General features: G+C 41.9%; 1 protein-coding gene across 5 annotated transcripts in view; it reads left to right on the top strand.

Annotated features, from left to right (window-relative positions):
• The window catches only part of ZNF236 (zinc finger protein 236), a 155,078-nt gene that overhangs the window by 102,428 nt on the left and 37,878 nt on the right, over nt 1-14,772 (top strand). For all 5 annotated transcript variants that reach the window (XM_032293893.1, XM_032293895.1, XM_032293897.1 and 2 more), the window contains 8 exons: nt 1,088-1,239; nt 2,998-3,210; nt 7,118-7,400; nt 10,022-10,125; nt 12,306-12,671; nt 13,455-13,600; nt 13,695-13,935; nt 14,344-14,523. In XM_032293893.1, the coding sequence (XP_032149784.1) occupies nt 1,088-1,239; nt 2,998-3,210; nt 7,118-7,400; nt 10,022-10,125; nt 12,306-12,671; nt 13,455-13,600; nt 13,695-13,935; nt 14,344-14,523 (1,685 nt within the window). The remainder of the gene's footprint in view (nt 1-1,087; nt 1,240-2,997; nt 3,211-7,117; nt 7,401-10,021; nt 10,126-12,305; nt 12,672-13,454; nt 13,601-13,694; nt 13,936-14,343; nt 14,524-14,772) is intronic.

Here is a 14,772-nt window from a genome sequence, read left to right on the forward strand (position 1 = left end):
CTTTCTTTTTTTTTTTTTTGAGACAGCTTTTTTGCTCTTGTTACCCGGTTGGAGTGCAATGATACAATCTTGGCTCACTGCGACCTCTGCCTCCTGGGTCCAAGCAATTCTAATGCCTCAGCCTCCTGAGTAGGTAGGATTACAAGCATGCACCACCATGCCTCACTAATTTTTGCATTTTTAGTAGAGTTGGGGTTTCATTACATTGGCCAGGCTGATCTCAAACTTCTAACCTCAAGAGATCCACCTGCCTCAGCCTCCCAAAGTGCCGGGATTACAGGTGTGAGCCACCGCCAAACCAAATTTACAAGAGTGAAATTTCAAGGTGTATTCGGACACTTCTAGCTTTTAGTTGAATTTGGACTTGAGGGGAACATTAGTTGCCTCTATGTGGGCACCCAGTCTAGACATAGGTTATAGTTTAGTGATGTCGCTAACCTCTTACTGGAGATTAAAACTTAGGAATGGACAAAAGAGACATCCTAATGGAATAAGCTTTTAATAATATGTGAATAGGAGTTTTGAAATTTGTAATTATTTTAATCCTTAAGATAACATTAGTCTATTCAGTAACAACTGAGGGGGAAATGATACATGTTTATATATTATTCAGCATAACTCCAGTACACTTTGTTTTGTATTTTATAAACCAAAGGAGTATGTGGATTGGCATTTCCAAGTGACTGGATGCAGGAATTATTCTGCCTGTGAGGCAATGGAAGGATTCAGTGTCTAATGACTTAATAAAGAAGAGAGTCCATGCATTTTCTTTCTGTTATATCTAGAGAAAGTTTCTAATTAATCAAATATTATGTCTGCTGGGGGGTTATAGGATTGACTAATTTTTAAGTAATACATTTAAGACTATAAATAAGCAGAATTTGATCTAACAAATAATTGTTGGCAATATTTTATAGCTTATAATTTTTTAAATGTTGGAGAGCACACCTGGTTCTGTTACATTTGTGCCTAAAGGTTTCATGGTTGTTGGTGAAGCTTGTTTGCTTTTCTTCCATTCTCAGGTGCGGTATTTCTAATTGTGCTCTGAATGAACATGTTGTCTGAGTTCTGCATGTTTGGTTTGCAGGTGTGACTATTGCAACAAAGGCTTTAAGAAGTCCAGCCACTTGAAGCAGCATGTGCGGTCGCACACAGGGGAGAAGCCCTACAAGTGCAAGCTCTGTGGACGTGGCTTTGTTTCCTCCGGGGTTCTCAAGTCCCACGAGAAGACACACACAGGTCATTGACTACCTTACACTTGGAGATTAGGCCTTAAAAAAAAAAGCTTTCTTGAGATATAATCCATATACCTTTCAGTTCACCCACCTAGAGTGTACAATTCAGTGATTTTTAGTGTGTTCATAGAGTCCTGCAACCATAAAAACTGTAATTTTAGGACATTTTTATTACACCCAAAATCTGTATCCATGAACAGTCACTCCCCATTCCCCCTCAATGCCTCCAACCCTAGGCACCCGTTATCTACCTCTGTCTTTCTAGGTTGGCCTCTCTAGGTGTTTTATAGAAATGAGCTCATCTGATACGTGGCATTTTGTGTCTGCTGCTTTCATAGCACAGTGTGTTCAAGGTTCACCCGTATTGTAGTATCAGCACCTCATTCCTTTTTGTGGGCAAACAGTATTCCACAGGAGGATATGCCACATCTTATTGATCCATTCATCAGTTGATGGCCATGGGGGTTATTTCCATATTTTGTTATGAGTAATCCTACTATGAACATCTGTGTATAAGTTTTTGTGTGGACATGGGCTCATTTCTCTACCTAGGAGTGGAACTGTTTGGTCATATGTTAACTTTGTTACACCATTTGAGTTTATGGAACTGTTTTCCATTGTGGCTGCAGCATTTGACAGCCCGCTATAGCATGGGAGGGCTCTGATTCCCCACATCCTTGCCAATGCCTGTTATTGCTTCTCTTATGACCTGCCTCGTGGATGGTCATGGGCCTTCCTGCATGTTGTTGTGGTTTTGCTTTGATTTGCATTTCTCCAATGGCTTATCATGTTAAACATCTTTCATAGACACTGAGGCATGTTTGTTCTAATCCTATGCCCATTTTACAATTGGATTATTTGCCTTATTGAGTCATAAGAGGTGTTTCTATTCTGGCTACTGGCCCTTTATCAGATATGTGGTGTACAGTTAAAAATATTTTTAACATATTACTGTTATCTGTTTATTCAGTATTTTCTTAATAAGTTTAATATCAATGTATATTTTATATAAGGCTTTATTTGAAAATGAAAGTATATACTGCTTAGAAACATACAGCCAGGCGAAATAAGAAAAAGTGTTATTGGCTAATCCATAGGTTGCTGACTGGGGAGTGGCTGGAGTGGACACTGGACAGACTACTGGGAGTAGTTAATATGGTGCTTTGAAGGGCCTGCTACGGAGACAGAGAGCAGCAATATATGACTGTTACAAGGAGCAGTGGGAGAAAGACAGAAACAGGAAGAAAATAGCTAGTTACTTGCTTCTGTGTCATTGGTCCGGAGGAGAGAGGGCATTCTATATTGGACTTTATTTGAAAATGAAGCTGTATAGAAGTTTTACAGACTAGTCCTTAATGCCTAATCTACCTCACTTGCTGTGGGAGTGATGAAGGATGGATTGGAGAAAACATTTCTAGGGTAGAATCCACATGTTGCCAGTTTAAGTGTAAAAGACTGAGGGCAGTGATTTGTTTTGAAGAATATGACTTTGCAGAGGCTGCTGATTTTAGTAGAGAAGGCAGTGAGATGTCCTATGTCAACTTCCATGTTCTTAAAACAATCCATTTCTAAAAATTGGAAACCCCACCAAATAAACTGTCTATAATTTTGTGATTTCCTTTTTTTTTAACCAAACTCTGCTAAGCCTCAGGATAATTTTGTGACATATTAAACCTATCTTTGTTTGCTTTTGACTACTTATGGTTTTAAGGTAATGAAATATGATTCGTTCCAAGCATTTTCTCTGTTTCTGTGCTCGTAGGAGTGAAGGCATTCAGCTGTGGCGTGTGCAGTGCCTCCTTCACCACCAATGGCAGCCTCACCCGGCACATGGCCACACACATGAGCATGAAGCCTTATAAATGTCCATTTTGTGAGGAGGGTTTCCGAACTACAGTGCATTGTAAAAAGCACATGAAGAGACACCAAACGGTCTCCTCTGCTGTGTCAACCACTGCAGAGACAGAAGGAGGAGGTATTTTTCATTTGTTAATTCAAGGTGTATTAACCTGATGCTAATTCAGGAATAAATCCATTCACAAATCACTGAGTATTTTAACCTGGCTATGTACAGCTTAAGCTCACTAGCACCCTGAGTTTTTAAAAGTTAATTTTATTTTCTGATTATGAAAGCTGTGCATGCTCCTGGAAGAAAAATTCAGAGGTACAATGAAGAAAACATCTGCTCTTACAAATCACCACACACTGTATCAGTATTTGCTCCAACATTGTGTTCTTTCTTTCATGCTTATGCATACATGTTGCTAGAGACTTTTTTTTTTTAAACAGATATGGTTTCTTGCTATATATGGTGTTGTAGTATGCTTAATTTTCCCTCTCCTGAAGTTAATTATAGGCATATTTAATTTATTGGACACGGATCTACATCAGTTCAGATGACTCCATGGAATTCCATCATATTTTGTTATATAATTTCCTGTTGATGGATCATGGATGTGTAGCTAGTATCTGGTCTCTCACTGAAATGGTAATCTATGGAGTACTGTAGCATATATGGAGTACCGTAACCCCTGGCAAAACCTGTGCCTACCATTACATTGTCTCATGTAATAGACACAAAACACTGCACAGTTGGAGGGATTAATCTCATTTTGTACATGAGCCAGCTAAACATTAGACAAGTTAATTCGCTGAAGTCCCACACCAAGCGGAAAAACCCTGAGTATTATTTTTGTGCTTATACTTTGTGTACTTGTAAGGCAACTTCTTTTTAGTAAGCTCCACAATGAAATTACAGAGTTAAGAATAGAGGACATTTTGTATTCTAGCACATCCTGCCAGCACACAGACTGCAGTTTTAAAATCAATGTTAGTTCTGACACTCTTGGAGGTCACGGCTGGTCTGTGCACGTGTGGACCTGGCCTCTTGCCCATGCCTCAGCCATCCTGTCCTGGCACAGTTGGTGCGCAATGTTGTCAGAGAATCTTGTGTCAGTGGCTGTGTGGAGATGGGGGTGCTGTGTGGGGACTGTCCTCAGAGGTCAGACCTACTGCTGGCCCATCATCCCCTCTCAGGGTACTGCCGCTCTGTCTGCTTTGCCTCTGTCTGACCGCACAATCACAGTGAGACCATCTGGTGTCCCTGGTGGGTTAGGCTGAAATAATGGCAGTCCACTTTTCTGTTTTGAGGAATAAGTCTCTAAAACTTGCCCACCCTCCCTCAAAGTAACAAAAACTGTGACTTTGACTTACTCATTGCCAGAGCCACTGTGCATCTCATTTCTTTAGTAGATAATTCTGGAATAAAAGTTTCTGACCTGTTATACTGAGAAGTTCAAACTCTTTAATCTGATGGTGCTTACTTCCATGTTTAAAATTTTTATCTTTACTTCCATTTTTAAAATTCTTTCATGAGATTTCATAAAGTATAAAAAGAAAATGACCCTTTCTTTCAAATGAGTTAAAGGCTATAGGACATCCAGGCATTATTTCTAGAACCCTGTCATTTGGAGGGCGTTGATTTATCAGCCAATTCAAATAATCTCTAAGCCTCTTTACATATTCCTTTCCATCAATTAATAAAGCTTCTAATGCTATTGAATTCTAGCATCAATTTGGGGGTTCTGTTTGGGCTTCATCTCACTGCTACATGTTTATTTAGATTCACCTTTATATGTCCTGTTTTTCTTGGATCATTGTGGGGGAAACTGTGGATTAACTCTCTTGTCCATAGGAGAAAAGTCACACGTTAAATTGTGTTGTTTTGCCCAAACCTAGGGTCTTGGCTAGGGGTTCAGCTCCCTCACATTATTGTGGTGTTAGCCTGCTTGGCCTATTGGCCATCTGCTTCATGCTGTCTTTAGGTCGTGCTTGATTTTGTTGCGTTCTCTCTCTCCAGCTGGTGCCACATTGATTGTGTTCTCAGTTCCTTAAAAGAACATTAGCAGAGGAACCTCCTTATTTCTTCATCAGTGTTGGTGGGGCCACTGTCTATAAGCAGCCCTCAAATCGTTCCAGACTTCATATAATGTGGAATTTCCGTTTGATGTATCATTTTCTGGAATTTCTATGAGATGGACATTGAGTCCACTGGCTTTATCCTCCATGACTTTCTCCCTCAACCCACACCCTCGCTGTCCTTTGCTACCCTCTCCCCTCCCATCTCTCATCTTTCCTTTTATGTGCTAAGAAAAATTATCCAATCGGTTTTTAAATTTACTTATTTGGTGAATTAATCACTGTCCCTTTGCAATTTAGTGTTTCTGTTGAGTTGTAAGTTTTTTTCAGTCATTCGTGCAATAATGATCTCCCTGTTCCTAGCCAAACTTTTTTTCCTTTTCTATTATTATTCTTTTTTTAATCAATTGGAATGCATCCTTATTTTTCATTGAGGAATGAATATTTATACATGTAGTTCTCTCTCAGCTGAACCAATCAGCTGAGGATTGGTTCCTGGACTCCTGAGGACACCAAAATCTGCAGATGCTGAAGTTCCTCATATAAAACAGCATAGTATCTGCATGTAACCTATACGCATCCTCTTGTATACTTTAAACGTCTATAATTCACTTATGATACCTAATACAATATAAATGCTATTTAAATAATTTGGGGTTTTTTTTTGAGAGACATGGTCTCACTCTGTCACCCAGGCAGGATTACAGTGTCACATTCATAATTCACTGCAGCCTTGAACTCCTGGGTTCAGGCAATTTTCCTGCCTCAGACTCCTGAGTAGTTGGAACTTTAGGCTCACCACCATGCCTGGCTAATTATTTTTAAATTTTCTGTAGAGACAGGGTCTTGCTCTGTTGCCTAGGCTGTCATGAACTTCTGGGCTAAGCCCTGCCTTGACACCATCTATGGCTAATTTTTAAATTTTTGGTAAAGATGGGGTCTTGCTGTGTTGCCCAGGCTGGTCTCACACTCCTGACCTGAAACAGTCTTTCCATCTCAGCTCCCCAAAGCAGTGGGATTACAGGTGTGAGCCATTGCACCTGGTCGTAAATAGCCATTATACCATATTGTTTATTGAATAATAATGAGAAAAAAAATATCTAAATATTTTCTAACTGCAGTTGGTTGAATCTATGAATGTGTATGGCATGGATACAGAGGACCAACCATATGTATTTTTAAAGTTCTATTTTCTTCTTTAGAGTAATTGCTTTTAGTTGAGGATCACTGGCTAACTTATTAATTTGGTCTCCCATTTTTGGGCTTCTGGTTTTTAAAAATCTGGTGGTAATTCATTTTTTGCCCTTATTAATAAATGAATATCTGTATTTATGAACCTGGTAGTTAATGTGGACACTGTCAGCTTCAAAGCCTACTCCTGAATTTGCACGGAGGGGTGGAAGGAGGTCTTTAACCCATACGTCTTCCTAATGTTAGTAATTGCTCTCCTAAGGGGCACCTTCACTTGCCTTTTTTTTTTTTGGATACATAATATTTGTACATATTCATGATGCACATGTTTTGTTTTCCTGTATAGAATGTGGAATGATCAAATCAGAGTATTTGAGGTGTTCATTACCTTAAGTATTTATCAGTTTCTACATATGGGAGCATTTCAAGTTCCCTCCTTTAGCTGCTTTGAAATATACATTGTTGTTAACTGTATCGTCCACTCTGCTATCAAACTTTAGAGCTTATTCCTTCTATCTAAGCAGATGTTTGCACCCTTCACCAGCCTCTGTTCATCCCCTGCCCCCCACTTTCCAGTTCACTTGGCTGTTCTCGTTCTGTGACCTAAGTTTCCAATAGTGGTGGGAAAATATAGTGACTCTCTACCATCGTAAAAATAGCTTGGTTGAGTTATTAATTTTCATTACATACATACCTATTTCGTTTTAATTGTTTTGCTAAAAACCTAAGTCTTTTTCCTTAGGATTGTGATCCCTTTTCCTTATGTTGTTTAGACATTTGTATGGAGGAGGAGGAAGAGCATCCCGACAGAAATGTGTCACGGAAGTCTCGTCCTGAGGTCATCACTTTCACAGAGGAAGAGACAGCCCAGTTAGCCAAGATCCGTCCGCAGGAGAGTGCCACCGTGTCAGAGAAGGTCCTGGTGCAGTCTGCAGCAGAAAAGGACCGTATCAGCGAGCTGAGGGACAAGCAGGCGGAGCTGCAGGACGAGCCCAAGCATGCCAACTGCTGCACCTACTGCCCCAAGAGCTTCAAGAAGCCCAGCGACCTGGTGAGGTGAGGGCACAGCCGCCACACGGGTTCTGTTCCGAAGACGGGGGGAGCAGGCGGCCGCTCCTTGGGTGACTTTCACTGCAGCAAGGCCATTCGTTCCTGAACCTGGTGTCACCTGAGTGATGGCTGCTTACTTACTTGAGTGTATGGTTTTAAGCTTGAGTTAGTTATCAATAGTAAGTCTTCCCGAATATTAATTAGAAAGTCTGTTTTCTCTGTAGATTGCTTGTGCTTATTTCTGTGTGGTTCTCATAGTAGTAAACAATGAAAACAAATCTATCCATTGAAGAAGGCAGGGCTCTAAGCTTTGTGGAGGGGTAGAAGAGCAGCAGGCGCCCTCCTGCCTGAGGCCTGCCAGTCATTGTGAGGAGTGGGACACATGCGGGTGACAGGAGGGAGACCAACTGACAACTGGCCAAACAGCAGTGATTGATACACGAGATTGAGTTTAGAAGAACTGTGAAGAATCTGGAAACCAAGACCCATGATAAAGAACAGAAGGGGCTCTCAGAATGTCCTTCCTTTCTGGAGAAAGGAATACCAAAGTATCAGTATTCTCCTAAAGAATCAGAAGAGTTTCTATATATGATAAGGAGGATGCTTATGTTTTGCTCTAGGAGATAGAACAAGTGAGTGAAAGTTATTCTGCAACTTAGTGAAACAAACTGTGAAGATTTTAATATTGTGGGATGTTTCAGAAAACCAAAGAGGGTGTGTTCCTTGTACTCTTGATTCTACAGAGGGCAGTGGCAGGTAGTACAGGGAAAGGGTAGCTGGTTTCAAGGAGCTGCTGAGTTGGCAGTGCCATCCTAGTGAGCACACACCTTGACTTCTGGCCTTCATGTGTCGACCACAGCAGGAAGGGAAGGTATGTTCAGCCAGAGAGTGACAATGAGGGAGTTGACTGGAGAAGAGAGAGCCCAGGTCCCACTGGATGGTGTGGCCACAGGACCCTTGAGCGGCCAGCTCTCTTTGAGCCATGCAGTGCAGTTCAGGGGTAGGATCTAGTTGATGGTATAATCTGAGGTTGGGGAGTAAGACGTGGAGAGTTAAACTAAGCAGAGGAGGATCTAAGGGGTTGTGATGGAAGACTTTGCGTGTTTTTAAGAAGGAGTCCAGTCTGGCCAGCAGTTGTGTGTGGCCTGGAAAAACTCATGAATTAGCTGATAGAGGGAGATAGTTTTGCCAGTAGGGGCTAGTGATAGAATCATAGATGAGAAAGTCAGGCCTGGCAAGGGTGTCACGGGGAGGCGTTGAAACAGCACTTTGTGACCTGCCTGTGGGGTGGGGCATGCCAGCCAATTAGCAGAGACAGGATGCCACCAAGGCAACATGAAGCGCTAAATGTGTCTCCATCAGCTGTACCTAAAGACCAGAAGAGCAGGGCATCCTTATAGCTCTGTTTTCTTCTTCTTGTCCTATCCTTTGTTTTAAAAAAGTTCAAGGTTCAGCCTCCCAGTGAGTAAATGTGATGATAAAACAAACAAAGACTGGTACTGAAGGGTGTCCTGCTCCCCAGAGACAACCACTGTTAACAGTTCTTTAAGTATTTTTTTTAGAAATGTCTGGACATATATCAGCATTAAGTTCTGCAATTCTGGTTTTTAAATTTCTATATATCAATGGGTCATAGATGTTTTCTTTGTCAGTATCCATAAAGCTGTTTCATTCTTTTTAATGGCAACACAGTGTTCCGTCGCATGGGCATACCAAATTAATTTTACCAGACCCTCCCGCCGAGCACTGAACTTCCATGTTTGATGACTGGCAGGGTGCTGTGGTGACTGTCTTCTGTGAGCCTCTGTGCCTCTGACAGCTCAGTGAGGGTAGAGGCTGGCAAAGGCCACCAGAGGGCCCTGTGCCTCCGTCTTTCAGAGACTCCAAGTGCCTCTTTTACAGCTCTGGCTAACAGGATGGGGGAAATGATATCTCATTTTCATTTACTCTTTTTTGATTCTAAGTGTGATTGAACAGCTTTGCATATACTTTTTGGCTGTTAGTTTTTCTTCTGTAAACTCTGCACACTGCCCACTTTTCTACTCTGATATTGTTTGGGTTTTCCTGCTGATTTGCCAGAGTTCTTGGGTTTTTTAAGGAAATTGTCTTTTTTTTTTTTTTTTTTTTTTTTAAGACAGAGTCTTGCTTTGCCCAGGCTGGAGTGCAGTGGCGCAATCATGGCTCACTGCAACCTTTGCCTCCTGGGTTCAAGTGATTCCCGTCTTAGCCTCCTGAGTAGCTGGGATTACAGGCACCCGCCACTATGCCCAGCTAATTTTTGTATTTTGAGTAGAGATGGGATTTAACCATGTTGGCCAGGCTGGTCTTGAACTCCTGGCCTCAGGTGAGCTGCCCACCTTGGTCTTCCAACATGCTGGGATTACAGGCGTGAGCTGCCACACCTGGCCATAAGGAAATCATGTCTATTATTATTTGTCTTGCAAATATTTTTATTGTTATTTGGATTTGTTTATGGTTTTTTTTTGTGTGTGTGGAGTGAAGCTCAAGGTTTTTCTTGGCCAAACTTAATCAGAAGGCAGTAACACCTAATTTTAATTTATATAGTTATAAATTTCAAATTATGAAGTCGTTTGTCAATGCGTCTATAATGAATGCTTTTTGGATAGGCATGTTCGAATCCATACTGGAGAAAAGCCATACAAATGTGATGAATGTGGAAAGAGTTTTACTGTGAAATCCACTCTTGATTGCCATGTGAAGACTCACACAGGTAAGGAACGCATTCCTGCATCATTGGTAGATGTCTTAGGGTAGCATTTCATATGTTTTGTTCCTATATATTTTACATACATAAGTACTTTTTAAATTATAGAAAGCTTAAAAATGAGGAACCATTAAGAAAGTGATATAAAAAATTTTTTTTAATTCCTGACACAGGGAAAACTGTCAAAATGACACTAAGGAAAAAAAAAGGATTGGTCTCAGAAGTTGAATTTTTCTTAAAAATTGTCACATATCCTTACTCCTGCTTAAATATCTTTGTTAAAAAATTACCTTTTATCCTTGAGACCAGCCTGACCAACATGGAGAAACCTTGTCTCTAGGAAAAATACAGAATTAGCTGGAGTGGTGATGCATGCCTCTAACCCCAGCTACTCGGGAGGCTGAGGCAGGAGAAGCGCTTGAACTCAGGAGGCAGAGGTTACGGTGAACTGAGATCTCGCCATCACATGCCAGCCTGGACAACAAGAAGGAAACTCTCAAAATAAATAAAGATTACCTCTTAGTCTCATTTAGGCCAGCGAGATTCAGTTTGTTGAGGTTTCGTAAAAACTGGCGTATAGCAAATCTGATGACAGTTATCATTTCATAATTATTTCTATGTGGGGAGAGAATCTTATGAAGGAAGAAAGGAATGGCCGACTTTCCTGGCCTCTTTCTCCCTTTCATCTCATGTGAGGCACTGCGGTGAATACTCCAGCGCCTTCGCTTCTGGAATTCTGTACAGTCCATCCTAGTGGCTGTGAGGCCGGCTCTGCCTCTCCCTGTCTGGGAATCCTGCAGTTCTCCTGTGAGCTCTGTGGTCCTAGACAAGGTTCTCCTCGTAGCCACAGGTTTCTCCTGCAGAAGATGGGCTGATAGTTCTACCTCCCTCTTTGGGAGTTCAGACATTTAGATGACTTAAGAAAAGTGTTTGGCCTATGGTGAACTCTCAGTGAGTGGAGAGCTGTTATAATGGTTCATAAAATTCTGATGATCGCACTCATTTATATTCTGAATTGTTGGTTATAAGCAGAATTCACCAGACAAGAACAAATGGACTTTCACACGTTTACCTGTAGCCCTGTGATTCTTTTCTGATGGGTTCCTATTTGGAACTAGATGAGCTTGTTTATCTGGCTGTTCTGTGTGCAGTTTTTCTGCTGTTAGACTACGTGTATTTGGCTCTTGTGTAATGCAGTGAACTTTTTGCGCATATGGAGGGCCCGGCCTCACTTACCTTCATGTGCCCAGGCCTAGGGTATGCCCTGGCATGTAGCAGGTGCCCAGCGATGGCCGCGATGACTTGGTGCACGCTGCTTCATCATTTCCTTGGTTTTGGAGTTGAGTGTAGGCTACATGGATACAGAATAGAAATGGAAGTCTCCGGATAAATACCTTTTGGTGCCTCTTTCTTCATTCTGAAGTAGAGGTATGATTTCTGAGGAAGCCAGGGCAGCGTTGGGATAGCAGGTTGCCCTAGTCCCTTTGTGGTTCCCGGTGTGCACCATCCTAGTAAAAATTAGCATTTGTTCCTGGACCAGTAGAGGGGAAAAGCAAGCCAGGAAGTTTTTCTACTCCCTGAGGCCCTTACAGGGTGCAGCCTATGCTCATGGTGCTCAGCACCTTCATGGCCTTTGATATACCCAGTAATCATGAAAGGAGCCAGCGCCTAAGGAACTAGGTACATGATACAGGCACACAGCTCTTTGACCCTAGAATAGAATTTTCCTTTGCACATTCTCCCAGTGTGATGCCATCCTGGGCTGGCATTTTGGTTGCCCCTGTTTGGCAGAAGAGAAGATAGAGACATGCTGAGATGTTAAAGTACCATTTATAAAATTAAAGAAAAGTGACAGTAATTCAGAGGTGGGCTGTTAAGTCATACCACCCATTTGTTTTTGATAAATATAAATCAAATACTTCAGTCAAGGTTCAGAAAAATGCAGTGGTTTAGAAACACTATAAACCTCAAAGGATTGTGAAAATACCAAATTCAAATTGTAAACGATATATTGTTGAATTTCTGCAACAATTGCCTGTGACATCTTACTGGTGAAAGGGATTTTCTTTAAAGCACTTCCTTCCGCCGACTCAACATACTTACGTTCGTGTTGACAGCTGAGTGGCATGAGTGTGCATGTCATGGCTGCCGTTGCCGCTGCTGATTCTCAGCTGGGCTTTTCACAGGTCAGAAGCTCTTCAGCTGTCACGTCTGCAGCAACGCCTTCTCCACAAAGGGAAGTCTGAAGGTCCACATGCGTCTGCACACGGGAGCCAAGCCCTTCAAATGCCCGCACTGCGAGCTGCGTTTCCGTACCTCGGGTAGAAGGAAGACGCACATGCAGTTTCATTATAAACCAGACCCGAAGAAGGCCAGAAAGCCTGTGACTCGAAGTTCGTCAGAAGGACTGCAGCCCGTCAGCCTCCTCAACTCCTCCTCCACTGACCCCAGCGTGTTCATCATGAACAACTCTGTTCTAACAGGACAGTTCGATCAGAATCTGCTGCAACCAGGGCTGGTGGGCCAAGCTATTCTTCCCGCCTCCGTGTCAGGTAAACACTGAGCCAGGGGAATGGGAGCAGCACAGGGATTGAGTGGTTCTGCATGGCTTCTATCTGTTCCCGGAGCAGAAGAAACGTTGTTTTCCGCAGCACCGTGTTTTCCTTCTTTGAGCCTTTCCCTTATCAAGCATTAGGAAAAAGTGGAACTTCATCTTGCAGACATCGCTCCTTTGCATTTCCCATTCTGCCTTCCATGACGACTGCTTTTTCACACTAAGCACTTCCGTCAGCTGTTGTTTTTAATGGGTTTGAGCTTGTTTTTACTCAGCTGGCATTCTCATAAATGTAGTAGTGAGAAGTGTAATGTATCAATACTCACTAGCATTGTTTTCGAGTGCTTGAAAAGTGTTACATTTTAGCTAGCTGTGTTGATTTGTGTATCTGCTGCAGGTAAATGCGGCAGTTGTACATGGCAGTCAGATGTCCTCTGTAACCTTCTTTCTGTGTCTGTGACTTTGGCACGGTGGCAGCCTGACTGCCACTCAGTAGTAGTGGTTGTTTTGAACCTTGGGCTAATCAGTGGAATCTTTTTGAGCTACTTTTCTGATACGTTTAAAGTGAGTAATATGAGTATCTATTTTACAGAGTTATTTTGGGATGATTAGACAGTGTATGTGTATGGTATAAGGTAGGTATGGGTATTCCACAACAAGACTGTATTGTCGTAATGTGTACCACTTATGTATTTAAACATCCCTATGTGAAAAAGGAAATGCTTTAGTCTTTGAAGCAGTCATAATTTTCAGTCTTTCCCTTTCTCTTTCTCTGGCCCAGCTGGGGGTGACCTGACGGTGTCTCTGACAGATGGGAGTCTGGCTACCCTAGAAGGCATCCAGTTACAGTTGGCTGCTAACTTGGTTGGACCAAATGTACAGATTTCTGGAATTGATGCCACCAGCATTAATAACATTACATTGCAGGTATGGCACCTTCCATGGTCTTCTGTGCTATGATACTGTTGTCATCACACAGAAGCTTGAAGTCTTCATTACAAGTACCTCTGCTGCTTTTCAGATTGATCCGAGCATTCTGCAGCAGACATTACAGCAGGGTAACCTGCTGGCTCAGCAGCTCACGGGGGAGCCTGGCCTGGCCCCACAGAACAGCTCTCTCCAGACATCGGATAGCACAGTCCCCGCCAGTGTTGTCATCCAGCCCATCTCAGGCCTGTCCTTACAGCCCACGGTGACCTCTGCGAATCTGACCATAGGCCCGCTGTCTGAGCAGGATTCCGTGCTGACCACTAGCAGCAGTGGTAAGAACCCCTCAATTTTGCTTATTTTGACAGCTGGAGTTTCAGTTTCTTGCTTGTGATCACTTATTTGATTTTAGGATATTATGGTGTCATTTTCTTCTTTTTGTAGAAGAGAATAAGTCAGATGTCCTAAGAATAAGATAAGCTTTTCTTATAATTAATGATATGTATTTAATATCTATTGTTAGATTATTACTACCTTCACCTATTACTGTTGTCATCCTGCCTTCATTTCATCGCAAGGCTTTCTTTTTAGATGAAGGAATTGGAGATGACTGATGCTTTGTTTTAAATTTTTCTCTTACTGAAATATTTAATAACAGTTGAATTAAAATGTTTTAAATATAAAAACAGGGGAAGATGGCTTTTTTAAAGCTCAACTTTGTCTTGCTTTGTAATGACAAACAGGGACCCAAGACCTCACTCAAGTGATGACTTCGCAAGGTCTGGTATCCCCCTCCAGCGGTCCGCACGAGATCACCCTGACCATTAACAACTCCAGCCTGAGCCAGGTCCTGGCACAGGCCGCTGGGCCCACGGCCACGTCTTCCTCGGGGTCTCCACAGGAAATTACCTTGACTATCTCCGGTTAGTAAGTTATTATTTTAAACATCCTTTCATCCTGCAATTTAAGTACTGTATATCTTACTATCTCTTTTCCTATAATACTCTTGCTGTGCAGAAAGCCCATGCTCAATACATATTTGTAATTTATGGGAGAAGTTGAAGTTTAATGAAAATAATGTGTTCCAATTCAGATCTGGTACCAGAAATGAAAAATTATACTTTCTTAAGTCACTTCCAGATTGGGTACAGTCAGTTATTTAATTCATTCAT

This window comes from Sapajus apella, unplaced genomic scaffold (genome assembly GCF_009761245.1).
Source record: "Sapajus apella isolate SASKATOON/1434 unplaced genomic scaffold, GSC_monkey_1.0 scaffold30, whole genome shotgun sequence".
In the NCBI taxonomy this organism is placed as follows: domain Eukaryota; kingdom Metazoa; phylum Chordata; class Mammalia; order Primates; family Cebidae; genus Sapajus; species Sapajus apella.